Genomic DNA, 22,871 nt, shown 5'->3' with positions numbered 1-22,871 from the left:
TTTGAGATGCAGATCAATTCAGAGCTAATTTCAGAGCAGTTAATTTCCCAAAAAGGAGTTCAAATGCCTCATTTTATAAATTTAAGATCGAGCAATAACCATTTAAGAGATTCACAGGACATTTCTGTGTGTGTGTGTGTGTGTGTGTGTGTGCGTGTGTGTGTGTGTGTGTGTGTGCGTGTGTGTGTGTGTGTGTGTGTGTGTGTGTGTGTGTGTGTGTGTGGACTTGAAGGCATGCGTAGATAGAGAGCATAATGAATTATTAAACAATAAACCCGAGCCTTCAGCCTCCTGGTCTCTGCCTCTGTGCTCTGGGACAGGCATGATCAGTGCAGGTCAACAAGTCTGCTAGAGTTAATAAGAGTTAAAAGGTTGTGTAACTACTCACTATATAATTCTTAAGAAACTGTAAGCCATTTTTATTGCCATGCAGAGAGGTATGATTGACAGATTACATGAATACAGTGGCTGTAGTCTTCTGAAACATGTGCCACCGTTCACAAAAGAACAATTCTTCACTTTCATATTCATCATCCGCCTGTAAATGCCGTCACACTCTCAGTGTGCGAGTGTTTCACCTGTGTACCTCTCAGTGTGGGGAGTAACGGCGGCGTTACATATTTAAAATACAAAATATGAGTAACTGTATTCCGTTACAGTTACCGTCTAAATAGGTGGTAATCAGAATACAGTTACTTTGTTGAAATAACTAGAATACATGGCGGCCATTTCCTGTTTCATATGTTAGGCTATCCCAGCTCTATGCCTTCTCCAATTCTGGTGATGAAGTGCCGTTAGGCGCAGGTTTAGCTTAGTTGGGTGAGCATGTGTCATATATTGCGTGGCTGAGAGCGGCCGGCCCTGGTTCAAGTACGACGCGTGGCCCTTTTTCAAAAAAAATAAATAAATTTTTTTTTACTCAATTTCCATCTGGGATTCTGGCTGCCTTTCCTCATAACAGCCATCCCTCAAGATTCTCGCCATTTAAAGCCATGCATTATCAGGGACTGTAACATCTAGTCCTTTTACTGAATTAGTTGGTATTGGTATGGCGAGTAACCTTCAGTAATAGTAATAAATCACACAGGAATAGTACATTCATGTAGTTGTAAAAAGCATGACAATATATTAAATAATCCAAAGTATTCAGATTACATTACTCTCATTCAGTAACTTATTGGAATATGTTACAAAATACATTTGGGGGCATGTATTCTGTAATCTGTAGTGGAATACATTTTAAAAGTAACCTTCCCAACACTGCTACCTCACCTATGTGAAACGTCACCATCACCAACAGAGTTTTGTCTGACTCACTTTTTTAAGAACTTTAAAAAGTGCCGAAGCCCTGGCAACAACCAGCCGTACGAGGTGTTTTTGCCTGTGCCATTAAGTACGAGAGCACTGAGAAGATCTGTGATGTTTTAGTTTGCTTCAATAGTCAACTTCCACAATTACGTGCAAACTTCGCCCAATATTTTCAATGACGATGACGACTTCTCTGCCAACACTCGCTGAAACGATAAAAAGTGTGACACAAACTGCAAATGAGGCATAACTTTACTTTGCAGGCTGTTTAATGTTATCTAACATTCAGCTGTTAGTGAGTGTTTGGCACATTTACACCTTTCATGTAAACTGTGGGCACCAGAAACCTCACCTGGAGGTTTCTGGTGACAGCCAAAAAATCTAAACGTAAGGGCAACTTTCAAACATCAACTAAAACATCTGCACTTGGAAACATGAAGACAACAAACCCAGTTAGACCTCCGACACTTCCCACAGCTCAGAGCTGCTGTGGCACAGGAGGCAGAGGCTGTCTACCAAACTACAGACTCATTTATTACTCAGTCCATAGCAGGCACGATGGGAAATAAGAGCAGTCAGTCTCTATTTATGACATTACTGAACTATTGTACCCGTGAGCCAGTGTAGGAATGTAACGGCTTCTTCTCTTAGCAGGCGCGTTGCTGATAATGATGATATTATGTTTTTATCTTTCAGAAGCAAGAATATTTCTCAGTGACATCAGACTTCTCAGTACGCAGATAATTCATGGTCTTATCTTACTAGATGTTGGCCGTATTATCCAGTCAGCTTAGAATATTTGGACTTGAATTCAGGTGTAGGAAAAAACATGACCGCCCACCTATCATATACCAAAGGCACTACACACTCTATATTTTCTGTTTAAATTTGAGATTTGATGGCCTTGGCTCATTCCAGCGATGCACACACATAAAAAAACACCAGTTTATCAAGTGTAAGTGCATACACACTGCAAACTGTGTGTCACTGGATGAGAGGATACACAAGTTTGGTAGCTGTTGATAAAAACACCTGACACTGGCAGAAATGAATGAAGAAGAGCTTCTCTGATGACAACAGACGCGGTCAAGGCTGAAACGCTGCTACCTTGTATGCTCCAAGATCTGTGCAGAGCTCGTTGCACCTCGCTCTCTCAAATGCGTCAAACTACGGTACATTTTCTCAACACTCTAATGTGACTGTGGCACATCTGACTGAGAAACCGAGCATCAGGTCCTGAAAAACATTTGCATTATGATAACACAGCACACTCCCCTGTGTTGGCGTTAGCTGACTGCAGACTGTTAGGCTGTTTCTCAATACTCAAGTACACCCGTCAGTCCTTAAATGTCCTTCACAGCAGTAATCCTGCACGCTGACAAATGCTGCGACACGTCGCATTTAAATGTGACCCAGTGAGAGCTGGAGCACTCTCATAAACTGGACGTCACCACACTTACGTCAAAGTTCAACTTATGCGTGTCTGAAAGATGCCAGCGGCTGTGGGGACGCAGCAGTATATGACTTTTAGGCAATGAGAACAGGCTGCCACAAAGGATTTACTGTATTTAAACAGTTACAAGACAAATTCCTATTCACCAAGAACATCGTTTAGAATGGGCAGACAAAGTGTGACAATCGCATTAACCTCTATCACAGCACCAGACCAGCTGTGGTTGCCCAGTGGCCTTGGGCAGTCACATTTGGACTACTGTCAGGTCTTCTGTGCAGCCTGGTTGTTCCTGTTGGCAACTGCTTCTTTCTCCCTGGGTGTGGAGTCTGTGCCAAGGCAAACGATAGTGCTGCTGTCTCACTTACCCGCTTATTACTAAAGCATAAAACAAGTGAAGCTGAGGCAACCTCAGAAAATTCATAACTAGTTACTAAAACAGAAAAAAAAGAAAAAGAAAAGAAAAAGTTTAGTTACTGAAATGAACCGACATTCATATGCAAACAGGAGAAAAATTAAAGGAAAAAATAAAAGCATTTAATAAGAGTCACCATGTGCCACCAGAGCAGCTTTGCAGGGCTTGGTGGTTGTTCTCCAAGTCTCTGGATATCTGAAATCAGTCAACCATTGGTTGGTTAGTTAATCCCATCCCTGCAGAAGTCCATGGTTCCATTTTTTTCTTCATCACTCATCTTTATTTGGAAAAATGTTCAAATCTACTCCAAAAAAAAAAAGAAAGCCAAACATCTGTAGTCACTGTGCTGCACACAAGGTGGGCAGCAGACCGCATAGACTGGACAGGTAACCAGCTCTGACAGTGGGCACTCAGTTTGATTCACTTTGCTAAAAAAAAACCCAAAACAAAACAAAACAAACAAAAAAAGTTGTTTGCATAGTACACATAGAGAAACGTAGTCGCTGTAATAAAAGTGCAAAAAATATCTGCCTTGGACTTCTGTGGTGAAGCAGCAGACGAGCAGAGAGGAGAGGCTTTTGTGCAGAAGTGGGTCAGTGAACTCACCACACACACTAGAACAGCTGAGTGTGAGCGCACAATATCCTCAGCACATTCCCATCTGTTTTGTTTTGGAACAGCTTCATGGTTTAAAATTTGCTGCACAAGCTGATGAACGACTTTCAGACATGAGGTGCGCTTCCCAACGTCTCACCTGCACAGCTGTCAGTGTCCTCAGCCATGCTGTTACCACGATTTCTGCACAAGCATCAAACTACTGTGAACCGAATAATTAAACCGAGTTCACCCTGCAGTGTCTCATCGGCTTTATGGGTGTTCAAGTTTTTCATTACCACATTGTATGAATTAGTGTAATTTATAGTCAGTGCGGACTTCAGCATAGGGGGCTACGTGACTTTATTGGGTGGGCCTGGACCCCCGACGCTCGCCTATAAAACCACGCTAACTGTAAAAAATTTGGAAGTCGTCATTTCAGCTTTAAGAGTGTCGTGAGAGTGTCTGACTGATTTTAACTGTACTGCTTGCTTTGGTTGGATCGTCATCTTTCACCCCATCAGCTGCTGTCTGTGCCATGTGTGTTTCATGTGTTTGTTGTTTTTTAATAAATGTTCACAGGGGCAACTAATATGACACTAACCAGGTGAGTGGCAGGTTAGAGGGAAAACAACGACCTTTCATTTGAGTTTGAACAAAAAAACCCCCAATGGTACACAGAGAGAGAGAGAATCGAACGAGCAATTAAAATCCATAAAACAGGAAGTCAGCAAAAAGGTAACATATAAGATTCAGAAACAGCGGGGAGGTGCAATAATGACCTGATAAAAACAGACTAAATATCCATAAGGCTCAAGAGAAAAGACCAATAGGAATTAAACTTCAAAATAAAACAGGAAGTATACTTTGACACAGAAAAGGAGAAAAAGTCCTCAATGACACAAATGAGGAAAAGAAAAAAAAAAACTAAAACTTTACAGTTTTACGGATGAATTACAATAACCAGATATTTGAATATTCATGTCTCACTGCTTTGTGGCATACATTACTGTTGTATGGCTGGCTAATGAAGAAGAATGTGTTATTTTAACCCTGTTTAAGCAACCAAACAGCAAAAAGCTTTGTTTGAGTCTGTGGAAGTCAGCCACGTGTGATAGAAACCTGCTTGCATCCTGCATTCAGGGTCACTGATCTGTTCTGAGACCTCTTTGTCTTTATGTACAGAAAGATGACACAGAGCGCTGCTATAAACTCAGAGTATCTGTTCACCTTGGCTTTCCACAGATAAATGTAGGAAGTCTTTTTCGAGCATTTTGACTTCCACAGACTGCCTCGATAAATACCTCGCTCGACCTGCAGCGACTCAATAAAGAGGTAAGAATCAACTTTATGAGATAGAGACAGAATAAAAGTTTGAAAGGTTCATTCGTGATTGACGTTCTGCAGGTAAAAACACATAAAGGGGAGATAGTGAGAGGCAAAGTCAGCAGGCAGGCATTGGGAAGTGAATTTCAGTCTGAGTGCACCACGGGAGCCCTGCGACTGAGTGCAGAACACGTTAGCAAAAGGCTGGGGTTACTACAAGGCCAAAAAATCTTCTTGTAGAGATCCTCATTTCAGGCGTGTGAACTCGCGTCTTTAGAAGCACGAGTATTTTGTCTCACCTGAACTTGAAGGGAAGCAGTTTCGAGAGAAAAGCATCTTATAGGTGTTTCAGGTTAGGATGGAGGAGCTTTTATCTTGGAGCACTTCACTGAAACACAAACCTACCAGGACTCTCTAAAACATACATGTTCACATAGCGTGCTCTGCACAAGTCTAAATACAGCAGGACAAATACCAGCATGCCAGGTGCTTCAGATAAGTGTGGAGTTCTTTAACAAACACAGACGTCTCCATTTTTATTCAGTTTATTTAAATTGAATTTTCTTCCTTGTGCATTACAGGTAATATCAGTAAAACTGCAGTCGGCACTCTGATTTGGTTAAAAAGGAAAAAGCAGCAAAAAGTAGTTTTTTCAGTTTGTAAAGTGTTTTAAAAACGTTTTATTTATCCAACAAAAGCAGTGAAAAAGCAGTTAGTTCATATTTCAGAAACAAAGACAACAATGTTTCTGCCAGTGAAGTGTATGTGCAGATGTTCTTTAACACAAAGGATATAAAAAAGCTCAGTTATTCAGTTATTAGCCAGTGTCACACATGCACTGCAGCCCTGAGCTGATGGATGTGAGAACGCAAAATGTCAAATGCAAATCAGACGAAATCGTTTTCGCTCTGCTTCCACACACAGAGTTTACTTCAGTGCACCGGTCAGTTATTCTAACATCCACCAACATGCTTTTGGTGATTGATTACAAAATATTTACTCTTTATTCACCAGAATAACAGAAAGTAAGGTAAATGTTTTCTCTTATTTTGAAAAAATTTGGTGTGGCCTAATTTAACAATTCTTATTCACAAACATCGATTTTTGCTTTTTTTATTCATTTATTTTTAATCTGCATTTCTAAAACTTTACTGAGGTACATGTGAATGTGATAAATAGAAAATAATAATTTTTATTTTGGGGCGATCGTGGCTCAAGAGTTGGGAGTTTGCCTTGTAATCGGAAGGTTGCCGGTTCGAGCCCCGGCTTGGACAGTCTTGGTCGTTGTGTCCTTGGGCAAGACACTTCACCCGTTGCCTACGGGTGGTGGTCAGAGAGGCCGGTGGCGCCAGTGTCCGGCAGCCTCGCCTCTGTCAGTGCGCCCCAGGGTGGCTGTGGCTACAACGTAGCTTGCCATCAACAGTGTGAATGGGTGGATGACTGGATGTGTAAAGCGCTATACAAATACAGGCCATTTACCATTTATTTTATTCTTTTACAATTTATTTTAATAATTTTTTTCTTGCTGCCTTCATAATCCACCAGTGTCCAGCGCACACACGCCTTAATGGATTTATCGTTCGTGCTTTTCTGCTGTGAAATTTGTTGATAATAATAAGAACAACAAAACACTAATAATAATAATTATAATAATAATAATAATAATAATAATAATAATACAGGGCCTCACTCATTCCACTTACAGAGTCATTAGTTAAACATGTCAATAAATTATCTGGGAGAGGTGAGAGGACAGGACATACACTGGGAAACGGAGGAAAAGTCATTTCTACCAGGGTGGATCTGTTGTATTATGCACAATAATACAAACGGATGAGGAGAGGGAAGGTAAAAGGAGAAAAAAAGAGAGAAAGGAAGAAGTGAAGAAAGAGAAAGAACAGGACAAAGACCATAATCCTGATAAATAAACTAATATAAATGAAGATCCTACAGAATGTGAATGGAGTCAAACTGACGGTGGTCCTTGTTTTCCAGTTCACAGGGATTGTCTCTTTGCCAATAGTTAACGCTATGAGTAATTGTTTGGGATTGTGGACATCATCAGTAATTGTTGTGGTGTCCCCCAGCAGACAGAGACATGCTGATAATGGGCTGAGACAGCCAATCATGGTGGAAAGTGATCTAGTTACTTGTACCGAGAACTGCTGAACAAGTCTGCAGAGCCACAGAGCATGAAGATATGTATGTGTGCAGATTTCACATCGAAGCAGACCCAGTTTTGGCATTTTTTGAGCAGTGTAATGGACCCAGTGAAGTATTTTATATTGAATAAGCTGAAGGTTAGAGTTTTTTGTTATATACCAGATATTTTTACAAATTTGTTGAGTAGGTTCTATAATAAATTGTTCCGAGCTATATTTGGTTTGTAAGACTGCTGTGAAACGTGAACAGCAAAACACTGAACGTAGATAACAAAAACAAAACGTTGTGCTGTTCAGTTCTCTTTGGTCATTCATCTCAGCTGATTGTGACATTAGCTTGCAGCACAGGGGGCCCCGCTCCTCATCCTCTCTGTCAGAGCAAACACTTGTCAACACAGAGGACTTTTCAATTGATCCACCCGTGAGCTGATTTAATTAAGCCCTTGTGGCAGTCAGGCATGCTCCCACATAATCAGTTCTATATTACTGAAACAACTTGAAGAGACGATGTCCTCTGATATTAAACCGGAATTCCAAATCACGCCAAACTCATTCCAAAATGGCAAGGATATCGCTGTGTGTCATGGAGATCACCGTGCTGCACTTTCAAGTTATTCAGTCGCAGCTTTAAAACACAATGTCATATAGCCAGAATCCACATTAAACAAATTCCTCTGAGAGGTGAGTCATTAGGGTCACATGCACCAAGGTGTGAATTTCTCTTTTCATCCTCTGCCATCATGTAGATCTGCAAATGAGTGGCGACTGAATCACCTGGGAAGGGATCTAAAGACTGCATTATAAGCAGCTTATTGGTTGGTATCATAGGTCACCATCATAGCTCTTCAGATCCCGATCAGTCAGGAATCCATGTGTCAGTACAGGCCGTGCAGATTTAACCCTTTTGAATTACAATGCCTACAGGTAAAGGTCTCACTTCCATGCTTTTAGGTGGGTGGTTTTAATGTTCCATGGTCAGATCCCTGACCTCCTAATCTTGCAAGCCAGTTTAAACTACCTCTGCAAGCCGCAATCGCAACAGTTGCATGAGACTTAAAGTGGTTAGCTGTATCCTTTAAACATTTAAAACACTGTAGACTTGAAAACATCTTTGCTGGATAGAACTTATATCTATGAACTGATGTAATAATTGCATCTCGGGCCTAAGGTCTTCCCCAAGGCAATCACTGCTCAGAAATCCGATTTTATCAAATAATTTTAATATGAGTGGAAAATGCCCGAGGGTACACTGGTGAAAACAGGCCCCCCCGACCCTGTGTGACCCTTCAGCAGTAAAGATGCCTGGGGACCTGTCACCGTCCACGGCAGTTATAAAGTGACAGACATGATGGTGATGTTCAGTCTGTGTGTCCTGAGCACACTAACTCATAAGAGACGAGTGATGCTACATTTTTGGAGCGTATTCTTGATGAAACTGAGATGTGTTTGATGCCTGATTGCTTTAAGGATACTCATCAGGTTCACTTCAACAATTGTCTGCTTGCATTGCAGGAAGACAAAGATTGCACCATTTTAGTGGGTTTTTAGTGTTTTCCTTACTCCAAGCACAGTAAAATCAATGACATTTTGCCTCCTTTTTGGCCAAAATGAGGGAAGAGAAAGAACGAGAGACCCAGACAGACTGACAGACAGTCAGTCAGACGAGATTGAAAGCGGCATAGACCAGAGAGCCTTAATATTTCAGATCTAATGCATTATTTATACCCTCAGCAAGTCAGCTGAATCTGCCAGAGTGCTCTTGGGTGAATGGCGAGTTTTCGATTCAGTGCCACGTGTGTGTACGTGTGTGTCTGCAAGAGTGTGTGTGCGAAGCAGTGGATGAAAGACAAAGATAAAAGCTGGAGCCTAGAGGCCCTCACTGTGAGATCCATCTGCTGGTGGTGTGAAGCTCTGAAGTTCTTTTAGCTCTCAGGTACAGCAACCCTAGGTGGTCGGCAATCACGTGCGTGTGCGTGTGTGTGTGTGTGTGTGTGTGTGTGTGTGCGTGTGTGTCTGTGTGTGCGTGTGTGTGTGCGTGCGTGTGCGTGCGTGTGTGTGTGTGTGTGTGTGTGTGTGCTCATAGAAAGTGATGCAGATGAGAGTAAACCACTCACTGGCAGCAAAGCCATGACGGTATTTTCTTATTTGCTGTACAATATGCACATATGTAGAGCTCATTAAGGGCTGTACACATATGGAAAAGAAATAGAAAAAACTTATAAAAGACTTGCATAAGATGTGGTCTGCTTCATATAGTGAATCATATAAGGCTTATATGATTTATGAAAGTGGCCACTTTCTCATTACTTTCATATATTGTTTTAGTAAGTATCCAAAACATACAAGTTTCATTTATATAATTTTTCAAGGGATCTTATATCTGTTTTCACTCTTGTATGCTTTTCATACAAGTTTCACACAAGACAGATACAAACTTTATAAGATTTATATACAGGGTGGGCCATTTATATGGATACACTGTAATAAAATGGGAATGGTTGGTGATATTAAAGTCCTGTTTGTGGCACATTAGTATATGTGAGGGGGCAAACTCATCAAGATGGGTGGTGACCATGGTGGCCATTTAGAAGTCGGCCATCTTGGATACAACTTTTGTTTTTTCAATAGGAAGAGGGCCATGTGACACATCAAACTTATTGGTAATGTCACAAGAAAAACAATGGTGTGCTTGGTTTCAACGTAACTTTATTCTTTCATGAGTTATTTACAAGTTTCTGACCACTTATAAAATGTGTTCAATGTGCTGCCCATTGTGTTGGATTGTCAATGCAACCCTCTTCTCCCACTCTTCACACACTGATAGCAACACCGCAGGAGAAATGCCAGCACAGGCGTCCAGTATCCGTAGTTTCAGGTGCTGCACATCTCGTATCTTCACACCATAGACAATTGCCTTCAGATGACCCCAAAGATAAAAGTCTAATGATTGGGAGACCTTGGGGGCCATTCAACTGGCCCACGATGACCAATCCACTTTCCAGGAAACTGTTCATCTAGGAATGCTCGGACCTGGCACCCATAATGTGGTGGTGCACCATCATGCTGGAAAAACTCAGGGAACGTGCCAGCTTCAGTGCATAAAGAGGGAAACACATCATCATGTAACAATTTCAAATATCCAGTGGCCTTGAGGTTTCCATTGATGAAGAATGGACCCACTATCGTTGTACCCCATATACCACACCAAACCATCACTTTTGTTGTTCCAACAGTCTTGGAGGGATCCATCCAATGTGGGTTAGTGTCAGACCAATAGAGGTGGTTTTCTTTGTTAACTTCACCATTCACATAAAAGTTTGCCTCATCACTGAACAAAATCTTCTGCGTGAACTGAGGGTCCTGTTCCAATTTTTGTTTTGCCCATTCTGCAAATTCTGTGCGCCGATCTGGGTCATCCTCGTTGAGATGCTGCAGTAGCTGGAGTTTGTAAGGGTGCCATTTGTGAGTAGCTAATATCCGCCGAAGGGATGTTCAACTAATGCCACTCTCCAGTGACATGCGGCGAGTGCTACGCTGTGGGCTCTTGCTGAATGAAGCTAGGACAGCCGCTGATGTTTCTTCATTAGTGACAGTTTTCTTGCGTCCACATTTTGGCAAATCCAACACTGAACCAGTTTCACGAAACTTAGCAAGCAGTTTGCTAACTGTAGCATGGGAGATGGGTGGTCTCGTAGGGTGTCTTGCATTGAAATCTGCTGCAATGACCCGGTTACTGCGTTCACCAGATATCAACAGAATTTCGATCCGCTCCTCACGTGTTAACCTCTTCGACATGTCAATGGCTGTGAACAAAGAGAAACTTGTAAATAACTCATGAAAGAATAAAGTTAGGTTGAAACCAAGCACACCATTGTTTTTCTTGTGACATTACCAATAAGTTTGATGTGTCACATGGCCCTCTTCCTATTGAAAAAACAAAAGTTGTATCCAAGATGGCCGACTTCTAAATGGCCACCATGGTCACCACCCATCTTGAGGAGTTTGACCCCTCACATATACTAATGTACCACAAACAGGACTTTAATATCACCAACCATTCCCATTTTATTATGGTGTATCCATATAAATGGCCCACCCTGTATATCTTTTACATATCGGTATAAGAATTCCTTTGGTGGAGAGACTCTGAAAGTTATGTTTCACTTTTTCTGACAGTTAGCCCTCCAGTCATAGTTTTCAGTTTTTCGTGTTAATAAAGTTAATAAAGCTAAATCTGAAGATGTTCACTGTGAGTAATGTGGAAAACAGTGAAACCTGCAGCAGTCGATTTTGTAAAAATGGTGTCACGATGTTTAATTGCAGCTGAAGTAAGGAATACCCGTTCACTGTTTACAGAGTGAACCTTAAGACTCACATGCCACGCACATTAAGGCCCACAAGGTGAGTTTTTACAAATACTTATGGATGTTTTTCCATAATCTGATTGATGAGTTACAGTATGTCAGTGAGAAATGTGGGAATCGAGGGCAGAAACGTACAAATTACATATGCATATGGAACAATATTGAATTCTTAGCCTTGAGAAACTGTTGGAATGCTTTTACAGTATAGTTTGGATCATTATCCATTTACACTGTGGAGTGTAGTCCAGTCAGTTTTGCAGCATTTGTCTGTGCTTGAGCAGAGAGTGCAGCCCTGTACACATCACCATTCATACTGCTGCTTCGATCAGCATTCACAGCTTCAATAAACACCAATGAACCCAGTCCACTGGCAGCCATACATGCCAGTACCGTAACACTGCTTCGGATCACGATTCTCTTCTTCTCCAAACTTTTCATTTCCCATCATTCTGGCTCACGTTTACCTTCATCTGCTCAAAGTTTTTCTTTTTTCTGGCAAAGTCGGTGTAACCAGCGGTTTGCACTTTGCTTGAAATGGTTGGCATTTGTATGAAGGCACTTTTTGACTGTGGACTTTCAGTGTTGTTGTGTTGCTGACTTGGTTAGATGTGTAGCTGTTTTTCTTAACCGTAGAAATAATTCTGGTATCATCCACTTTAGTTGTCTCCTGTGGTCTTTTTGGTCTTTATGTGTTGTTGAGCTGATGATTTCGCAACTTCTAACATGTTTGCTCTTTCTCTGATCATTTATTTTGGTTTTTCAGCTCAGCGAAGGCCTCTTTCTTTTTCATTAACATCTCTTTGGGTTTCATATTCAGAGCACCAGCGCCAAAAGGGAGTTCAACATTTGGAATCTGCTCTAGACCTTTTACCCGTTTAATTTGTACTAATGAAATAACAGGGGGCAGGATACTCCTGCTTGTCTATCAATTGTTCATTTATTTTTGACTAAACAGTTATTGCGATACTAAATCTCTGGCACGTTATTAAAGACGAACAAAAGAGGCCCCGAAATGATAAAGTGTGAATGTGAAAACATTTGACTTTAAAGCCAGAGGATTTGTTCCCCTCAGTTCCAGAGATGCACACAGCGTTGTTAAAAGAAAGAGTGACGCAACACAGTGATTAACATTTCATCACTGTACTGACTTTTATCATGTCAATGGCGTGAAATTCAAGATGACTATATTCTTAAAAAAATCAATATAGGCTTTAAACACCTTTTAAATATTGCACTGTTTTTTATTTATATTTTACACAATATCCCATCTTTTTGAAATAGAGTTATATATTTATGTTTATAGTTATATTGTGTCTTTCATGTGTTAATGGACATTCATAGCAAGAGTGGAAATTGCTAAATCAACAGTTATTCACTGTCACTGTGGAAACCCGGTGCCAGTGCCCAATCAGAACCTCTGCAATCATAAAATTGGCTAAATATGAATTGAATCTGATGATGTTCATCACGAGTATTCTAAAAAAACATAATCAAACATGTGATGGCCCAATAGCTGATGATTTGTGTTTTGATGATGCGCTTGCAGCTAAATATAACTCAAACTAAATGAAAACTACAAAGTGAAGCGTGTGAATAGTTGCTAATATTCAGGAACAGCCTCCGATAAAACAGCTGGTTTTAATGGAAAACACAAGTGTGGACGAACGCACAGCGTTTACTGAAGCTTCAAATATAATCTGAACTGAACACTTCTTAGATGTTTCACCTTTAAGCTTGTGCTACACACTCACTATAAGTTTCATACTTTTTATACTTTCATTTCAAAGTTTCTCGTGTGTGTGTGTGTTCATCTATTCATATGCATACATGTCTTACAGCCAATGCAGATGAACTTACATTAATATAAATGTGACGTGTAGTGCAAAAGATGACCTCCTACCGAGACTTGGATGAGTAAGGAGCGGCATACCGCGTGTGTGCGCGGTATGCCGCTCCTTACTTACACGAACCCGTTTAGTTTCCGTTACCGCGCCGATCGTCACCGTTTGGGTCGATGCACATGAGCTTCCTCACATTCCTCCCCTCCGCCCTCCTGTGTGCGCTCCAGCTGTGGGGGGGGGCGGGCATACTCCAGCAAACCCCTCCTCCTCCCCTCCTATTGGGCTGTGGAAGGGCTACGAGCCGGTGGGATGGGGTTGTGTGGGGGGGGGGGTTTGCTACGTCTCACGGCTTTGCGGCTGGACTCGCCGGTAGCTTCGCGGGACTCCGTGTTTTTTGTCTGTGGGATTAAAACCTGAAGTATCGCTCGTGCGGCAGTGGAAAGCGCTGAAAGCCTCCGGAGGATGTGGAGATGCTGATCCGGGCCCATGAGCGCGCACAGGCGGACTGACTCGCTCTAGTTCCGTTTGGACACATTTCTCGAGCGCGTCCTCTCCTCGCATCCACCTGCCTGCCCATGGAGGGACGTCGCGATGCTGTGCACAAGAAGAACTAAAACTTTGGTGTCGACATGCGTAATCCTGAGCGGTATGACCAACATCGTGTGCCTGCTGTACGTCGGTTGGATCACCAACTACGTGGCCAACAGCGGTCCTAAAGTTGCGGAGAGCGGCGGCGGCGGCGAGGCGGAGAGAAAGTTGGAGGAGGACAGCAAAGGTGAAACCCTGAGGATTATCGAGAGGCTGGACCGGCTAGAGAGCGTCGTCAACGAGCACATTAAAGGTCAGAGCAGCCGCGGTTGTTACGGGAAAGTTTGGAGCCTCCGGGGAAACGCCGGGTCGGCGTCAGTGTAGGAGCAGTGCGGAGTGACAAAGCTGCGATCCCTGCACAATAATCAGTTACGCAAACATTTCTGCTGTTGCTTACGAGTTTCTGTTGATGTAACCGGGGCTGAGCGTCGTTAATATGCCGACAGGTTAGCAGCTAATGGAAATATTTGAGCCCCATTTCTCCAGCGCGTGTTTCAGATTAAAGTCACAGCTCCACCTGTGCACCGAGCCTCACGGAGACTGTTGCAGTACATATGATTATTTACAACATGCAAAATGAGGGGCTTTTAAATGCTGTGGAAATTATCCACTGGAATATACAATGTATCAGACCTGCTACCCAGATCTCATTAATAAATTAGCATTGATACTTTATTAACAAAGAAAAACAAGAAAGAAGAAACTGCCACGTAAGCAGCTGGAAGCAGACAAATATGTAAAGTATGGACACTATTTTCCATACTTTAAATGCAGAAAAAGAGCTGTGGAGCTATTTAATTACACAGGCAGGACCCACACGGCCCTTTTCCATCTTACATTACTGCAGATCATGTTTCAGCAGCCGTGTGCTCCTGGATCTGTGGATGATGCTTTTCCATCCTGTACATCTGTGAAAGGTCACTCTGTTTCTCACTAGCTGTGAAATAATTGCAGAGCCTTTTGTAACATGTTGTTTATCAGTTAAAGTTAGCCAACAAGCCCCACCCACACCACCACCACAGTGCTTTAATATTATAGTAGAGCAAGAAAACCTGGAAAATTCACATGTGAGAAATAAAGTGGGAACGTTCGCCTGCAAATCCACGAATGTATCCTTTTCTCACAGCTGCCTGCAGGTCTTGGAATAGCAGACTTCTACAAATGTTTAACAAAACATCGAAGCACTGTGTGGCTGCAGAGGGAGCTGTGTATCAGTCCACCGGTGGTCCAAGTCAGAGTGATTACAGAACAGTAAAAGTATCGCATGATTCCACAGATTTTCATAAGGTGTGAGCACGCAGCTAAAGTGCCTCAATGTGCTTTTTTTAGGGTACAGCTGCTTGTCGCTGATGCAGAGCCCACTAAGGCTGTGGGTTTCAAAGATTTTTGTACCTGAGTGACGCAAACAGGGAAAGCTAAAATGTCAATGCACTCCTGCCCGTATTCATATCTGTGCTAAATGGCTTCTGTATTATCTGTAATGTTGTAAGTTCTTCAGCTGCCTGTTTCTGGCTGTTCTGGACTTCAGGAAACACCTTAACACATCCAACAGATGTTCTCACTGTTCAGATCCAGTTCTGGTGAAGGCAACCAGTCATCTCTCTGAAGGGATATTTAGATCTGCCTCTGTGTTAGCATTAGCCAACTTCTCTCGACAGATGACGGTCGAGGTGAGGAATGCTGAAGCCATAAGTCTGTACAGTTGTGTATTACCAAAGCATTCTTGATATGGGACACCTGTATCTTAGAGAGGGCGTACAATAAAATAATGGTACAACGTTTTTATTTAAGAATGGCGCAAAATTGGTTACAGAGTTACAGCTTTAATTTATTTTATATGAGGTATTTTTCACTGTTAGCTGGAATCCAGGATGTCCAGAGAGAGCAGACCCGCAACCTTCTTCCTGTGAGGACACAGAGCTGAAAGAAATGTGTCCAAAAGCCTTTCATTTAATGTGACCTCTCCACCTGATAACCAGTGAACAAGCATAGTTTCAGAAACTAGAAGGTGTTAGCGTGCCAATTATTTGCCCTTGCAGTTACTGTGCAGTGGGGGTTTCCTTTGGGTATACCAGCAGGGTGAAAATTCCACATGAAGCAGTAGATGTGCACCCTAACCCTGTACTGACCAACAACAGGAAAACCCTTTCAGCTCTGAAAAAGTTCGGGCAGTGATTCGCTCTGGGGGATTACATATATTTCCTAGCGAGTACCAAAGATGTGATTTTGTGAAGGAGCATAGTGGGTGTTATTTGTACTTGAGTCCATTCATGCTGCTAATATATGCATTTAGTGGTGTCTGAGCTGAGTAGAGCCTCAAATCCATTGATAGTTAATGTCCCACTTTAATGTACTATTTGTGTTTGCTTCATCACCCCATTTAAAGCCCTCTCTGGCCAACTTTTAAAGCCCAACCTATATTCAGGAACAGATTAGTTCAGTTGTCTAAAAGCGTCATTGCTGTCAGAGCTGGATAAATGTTTCTACAGCTGTCTGAATCTGTGGACGTCTTCATTAAAGGAGACCTTTCATTTCCAACTCTATGTTTTTATTCTAGGGATTTTCTTTCTTTGTTCACAGTTGAAAATAATCCTTATCTCATGCAGGTCCTCAGCTCGTCGCTGTCTGAAAGCTGAAACCGTCATAAACAGACGTTTTCGAACAGCAGGTGTGTGTGCTCACTGATGACCATATAAAGGATATCTCCTCTCTTTGACATCATGAACACTGCTTTCACATCTGCACATCTGTAAATAAAGTATACCCTCCTCATTCACCTCGATTCAGTGCATCTCTTAGAAGAAAAACAAAAGCTTAACACAAAGTTATATCAGTGTGTTTATACCTGACTTAGATGCATCTCCTAAAAGTATAAAATCTTTCACTTCATTCATTGCACCTGCATGATGGGTGTGAATAGAACTGAGAGAAAGGCACTGGAAACTTTGCATACAGCACAGGTTTTGCACGTGGGGATACCTTTGACCAATATTCTGATCGTTTTCCTGAAGCAACATTAGTCATCGTGTTTAATGGACACATCTGTGGCCAACATGGGTGCAGTCGTGTTGGTAATTTCAGTGGGTCTTTGGGAGCTGGATGGTATACAGACAGGTGCGCTTTAAGGACGTCTGAGTCGGACGATTCAGGTTAGCAGCCATTGCGTTGTTTTCTCTTGGCCTTCATGCATTAATTACACTGCAGTTTGCCGTGTGTTTTCAGGCAGTTGAATGAGTTAGTGGTGTTGCTTTATGCCACAGACACAACTCTAAAGCACTCTGTGCATATGTTCTTGGTTAACATTACTTGCCCCAAAGCAGGTGTGTTTCCAAAGAACAGACGATGATCCGCTTTGAGGGGTGCGTTTGCAGACTAAATCTGTGCCAGACGTAATGCGAGGATGCGCCGCTGGAACGGTTCATATATGACCGAAAATAAAGAAATGAGAATAGGTTCACCCCAAAGAACTGAGTTATCTATGTGTACTACCCAGGACCAATTTGCTGTGGGAGACCTTAGCAGTGGGCAAAATCCAACAACATATACCCAGGATTTTACTCATTGATAAAATGATTCAGTGACACAGAGGACTGCTACTCCCCCAGGATACTTCACGTTTTAATTATGCTCCTCGGAGATGAACAGCAATGAGTCAACAAAAATTAAAAAGTGGGGCAAACTCTTTCCGTATCCTCTGCTAAATGGGACAGTACATGATCCAGTAACTGAGCACAGGATTTAGGAGAAACATGCACTGCTGAGTTGATTAACACCGGAGCTGCTCTTCGAAGACGGCTCTGCTCTAATGCCAGTAGTCGGCGAGAGAATGCCATTCCTTGGAAAGATAAGGGACCTAATTTATCAAACATCTCTGAGAAAGACTGTTGATCCAGGATTAATTTTGTGTTTCGGATGAGCTCGTCGAGAGCACGCTCCTAATCAGAGATGCTGAATTAATACTGTTGAGAGGAAAAACATCATTTCTCATGCAGAGATATATAACTGGGGTTCGTTTGTGCAGAGAAAAGATACGATTTTGCATCAATTTTAACAAAACTAAAGAAAAAGGTGTCCTTATTGTTTTGCATTTAAAATTATGAGAATGTAAATCATGAAGTTTCTGACAGAAGAACCCAATTTTATTCAAGCATTATTTATTTATATATAAATAAATGGACATTTCAGTCACTAGTGACCAGGAGAGCAGGCCTTTCATTTATACCTCTGCTTCAAACTAACATTTCTGCACATTTTAAGATGGGAAATAATGCAGATTTTTACCAAAGAGCAGCTGAGAAAAACAGTTCATTCTTTCAAGCATGACCTGCTTTTTTTATATGGGTGGATTAAAATCTCATGAATTGAAAGAAAGCTGGCTGTGGGTCAGAGCGTGTGCCTACAACAGGGGGCAGTCTGTTTCCACTCTGGACGGGGATTTTTAAAGGGGCATTGTCACCCTGATTCAGAACCAGTTTCTCACAAGTGGGCAAAGGCGAGTAGAAGATGTCACGTTGTTTACTGTGGCAAAGAATTAAAAGCAAATCTGAGGAGATGCACACTTTTACACACGCCTACATATTCAGATTTACAGCAGCATCAGTGTTTTCTAATGCAGCTCAGAGTCTTTGTGCAGAGATGTGGGTATTATAAAAGCACACTCATCATTAATGTGGAGAATGGCAGACTGATGGTTTACTGAACTGTTCAGAAACGGTAATAGAATCTGCACAGGCTTTAGGGTTACAGCGGGTGAGCAAACTTAGCCTCTGGAGTGCTTGGCACTCTGCTCTCCTCCACTCTGCTCGGCCCTCGGGGCCGGTGCCAGATTACATTATCAGCCAGAGGCTGATGTGTTTACGTGTTTATGCATTGTCACTGATACAAAATGACCAGACTGCAGCGCTGGCATGCAGGTTTGAGGATAATACGGTGCTCAGTATGCAGCAGAAAATATACTTCACAGGCTTGACTTTCATTGGCATTGAATTGGAAGCTGACTCAGAGGGTTTGTAAAGTTTGAATGATTGATATATGAGCATATTACTAATACTCAAAAGCACTAAGGTTCCTGTACTTCTGAAATTTTAATGGCGGTGTGAAGACTCAAAGCAGCATCTGCACATCGAGCCGTTTCAGGATCTCAGACTTGTTCTGAACTAAGACCTTAAATCATTGACTAATGGACCCCAGTGTTTTCAGCACTGTCTAATCTCATGAATCAAAGGCACTGTCTTTTAATAGCATTTAACATTCTCATGGCATGGTCATGTTTAACCTAAAAAAACAATCAAATCAAAGTCTTCCTTTAAGTCTGAGTATGCAGTGGCCTAATTTAAAAATCCAAAAAGCTTCCCTCTGATTCAGGCTCGTTTCTGTCACCTCTTCATAATGAAAGAGGAATGTGGTCAATTCCAGAGGTTTGTGATGTAGATGAGTTAAGGACAAGTATGTTAAAGAAGCTCAACAAGTTTTATCAAACACACAATCCAACCGAGACACATGAGCCAAAAAACACCTCAGATAAAACCTACTTGAATCCAGGAAGCACTGCGTCTCAGAGCAAATACAACCACTGTCTTTTTGATTGCAACGTGTTTAATTGTGGAAATGTGTATTTCAAAGTTCCCTTTCACAGAGGTTTGTCTTTATTCATGCAAAACTTCTGAAACAGAGTTTAAGGTGTGCACAACGTCTCATTGGAAAGTTATTAGCCCACTGAATGCTTGTTTTCTGTACTATATAAATGGAACTGAATTGAATTAAAATGCAAATAAAAATCCACAGGTGAATACTGAAGTTAGGGACACGGTGACCAAACACGGGGATCTGTAACTCCCAGCTGTCTGCTAGGCCTCAACTCCACAATTTCAAGTGACTGACGCAGGTGTCTCAGCTGGGTTTGTGGTCTTGGGACCTCTCAGAGCATTTTTAATGAAAATGGAGTTTAGCGTCCAGAGGTGTTGAATTTGTGCCGGTTGGAAAATCTTTTCACTCCACTGGAAATTGCCAATAGTCCTCTCAGCTTTTAGCTAATCTCACACGCTTGGCCATTGTTGGCAAGTTTGACTCCAGCTCAGGGCCTAGCATCTGCTGGCTACGATGCTAGGCATGTGCTGGTAGCCAACAGATATTTCCAATTTAGCCACCAATATAATATATTAATACACAATGAGTGTATTTAGTGAGGATAAAAGAAAAGAGATGTGTTCATTCACAGAAGCAGCCACTTGGTCAGACTAGAATTATTTAGGAGAGTCAGGAAGACGTTTATCTTTGTTTCACGTAGGATCACATTTATGTAGCACATCAGTCTCACACTCTGCTGTCAGTCTCCTGGAAAAGGTCACAAAGATTTTCTCTGACAGTTACTTTTTTTTTCTTTCCTTCTTGAACATCTTTTCATTTTTGACACATTTGACCTTCCTCCAATTTTCACATTCAACATTGTTTTTTTCTTTTTCTCTGGTCTGGGATACATTTCCTTTTAGTCAAAACTTCATCTAACTATGGTTTCATTAAGATCATAAAAAGACACTTTATAATTTCATCTTCTGTAACAGCTCTGCTTTTATTATTGACTAGTTCTAAAATTAAGTAGAAACTCCAAATCTTTTTCTTTATTTTCTTTTATTTGGGTGATATTGTTTCATCTATCTTTATGCAGCTGATTAAATTTGGTAACAGCTGATGATTTAGTTGGCAGATGAGATAACGCACAGTATTTTATAGTTTATATGAAGTAAAAGTGTAGGTTAGATCATCCCAAGATCTTTAACATTATGTTGTTGATTTATATATTCACAGATGTCTTTCTGGACCTCTTAATGCTGAACCCTGCTGGGCTCCAAAAAGAAAACCACGTCTCAGTTTTAGGCTGGATTTCCGTTTTAGTGAGCTAAGCAGAAATGAGATATCCCAACTCTGCCGGAGCATATCAGGTGATCCCTCTGGCTGTTGCCATGTTGCGTGGCAGGCTTTGCAGAGGCACAGGTTAAGCAATGAAGAGATTCAGGTCAGCAAGCAGTGTGCGGTTTAACACATTTGTTTACAGCCATCCATTTCTGCACCACGGAGCTGGTGTTAAGTGAGCTATGCATGAGTGTAATTATGGAGATGTAATATGTGTTCTTGGCCACTGTTACTCCTTTTTTTGGTCTTATGTCTGCTCACATGTGACGTTTTGGTTCGTGCTCTGCATTGTCTGTTTCCACCCTGCCAACAGACTTATTTTTAGGAGTTTCTTTATGAGTCAATGCAAGCTGATCCATGTTGACAGTGTTCAGAAGAGGAGGAGGGTGGACTTCTGAGACTCTGTGTGTGTGTGTGTGTGTGTGTGCGTGTGTGTGTGTGTGTGTGTGCGTGCGCATGTCTCAGCCCAAGTCGGGCGTCTTCCGTGTCATCAAAGGTGCGTGGCATTGGTGTGAGCTCTGATGCGGGTGTCAGTGCTTGTGCATTGTTGCATGAAGAAGAGCATCAGCGTATCATCCTGTCATCAGTCGGTTCTGGCTGTCATGACACTGCAGCACTGGGAGGTGCGCTGGGAAGTTTGTAGACAGAAATCAGTTTTTGGATCTGTTTTTTTCCCTCATGGTCGTCCTCCAAGATGCCCGAGGATAACACGGAATGATGCTACTGAGAGGAAGAGCAAAGGGAAGAAACTCTTTCGCCTCCCTGGAGAGGTTATTTTCTTTCCTGTGAATGCTAAAAAGCTGCAGGTTCCTCGCTCTCACACGTCTCAAATTCAGATCGAAGGTGCTAGGCCAGATGTGATAGTTTTGCCATGACTTAACCTTTAAGTGATAAGTGATACAACTCCACGAGTGCTACTGTCTTTGAATAAAAGCCAGCAGAGTTTGTAGCGCTGCCTCCCTGCGCTTGCACTGCTCTGATCCCCGACCGCAGCGAGCACATTATTGAGTTACGCTGTGACTGCGTGCAGATCTCTGAGGCAGGATCTGACCTGTGCACAAAAATGATATTTCCTGCTGGACACAATCTGATTAAATACATTAACTAAACTGTTTCATAACCTCTTCCACCAAGTTGTGTTATGTGCTAAGTAGCCTCAGGAACCAAAAGGCACTTTATTTTTGTTTTTTTTGTACTGTGCTTTCTCTTCTTTGGTGTCATGAAGGGTCATTCCATATAAACTCAACCAAATATTCCTCTTTTCCCACTCAGAATCATCTCTCTCTCTATTTTTATTTATTTATTTATTTTTTAATTTTGAGGAAAAAAGTGCCCGAACCTGATCTGTACTTGGATTCAGCAGGTCCCTGAAGCCAAAGCATTGTTGTTGTATGGAAAATGTCTGGATCACTGTGTCTTTCCTCATATCTTCTCACATCAGATTAGTCTATTCAAAATAATTCCCCCTTCGAGGTGTAAAACCACAGCACAAGATGATAAGTAGCAAAGCAAGACTTTATAACATCTGACAGATTCCAACTGTGCAACTGTAATTAGATTTTTTTATATCTAAAAATGCATTTTGACATTTATACTGTGACGGTGTACAACGTAAGCTGACAATGGTGGTCTGTAAATGCAGACAAATTTAGGGATTTAAGACCAATTCACAGCACGTCTGCTGCAGAATCCAATGCCGCATGCTTTCTGGCCCAGGATTTTATTTTCCAGTGGATTCTGCATTCAAAAACAGCAAAAAGATGAAGGTGAAAATAAATCCAATCTGCTGTGTGTGCAATCTAATGATTGTATACGTTGGTTTTTAGATGGGAAACAAAATTTACTGTCTAAAAATGGGGATGCTGAAAATCCCCATTCATTAGATTTTATTACTAGATCGTTCCTAACGCTTAC

The 22,871-nt window shown here is 41.7% G+C and overlaps 1 protein-coding gene and 1 long non-coding RNA gene across 3 annotated transcripts in view; both read left to right on the top strand.

The window, feature by feature from the left end:
* Nucleotides 1-13,791: 13,791 nt before the first annotated feature.
* Nucleotides 13,792-22,871, top strand: part of LOC116311308 (polypeptide N-acetylgalactosaminyltransferase 18-like) — a 295,782-nt gene continuing 286,702 nt past the window's right edge. For both annotated transcript variants that reach the window (XM_039615283.1, XM_039615284.1), the window contains exon 1: nt 13,792-14,301. In XM_039615283.1, coding sequence (XP_039471217.1) covers nt 14,052-14,301 — 250 coding nt within the window. In that variant the 5' untranslated portion in view covers nt 13,792-14,051. The remainder of the gene's footprint in view (nt 14,302-22,871) is intronic.
* On the top strand, nt 14,324-16,824 carry LOC120441183. Its single transcript, XR_005613858.1, has 3 exons — nt 14,324-15,157; nt 15,601-15,718; nt 16,655-16,824. It is a non-coding gene; the product is annotated as an uncharacterized LOC120441183 (long non-coding RNA).

This window comes from Oreochromis aureus, linkage group 7 (genome assembly GCF_013358895.1).
Source record: "Oreochromis aureus strain Israel breed Guangdong linkage group 7, ZZ_aureus, whole genome shotgun sequence".
In the NCBI taxonomy this organism is placed as follows: Eukaryota; Metazoa; Chordata; class Actinopteri; order Cichliformes; family Cichlidae; genus Oreochromis; species Oreochromis aureus.
The sequence above is the reverse complement of the archived record's forward strand: the minus strand, read 5'-3'. Positions and strand labels throughout refer to the sequence as shown.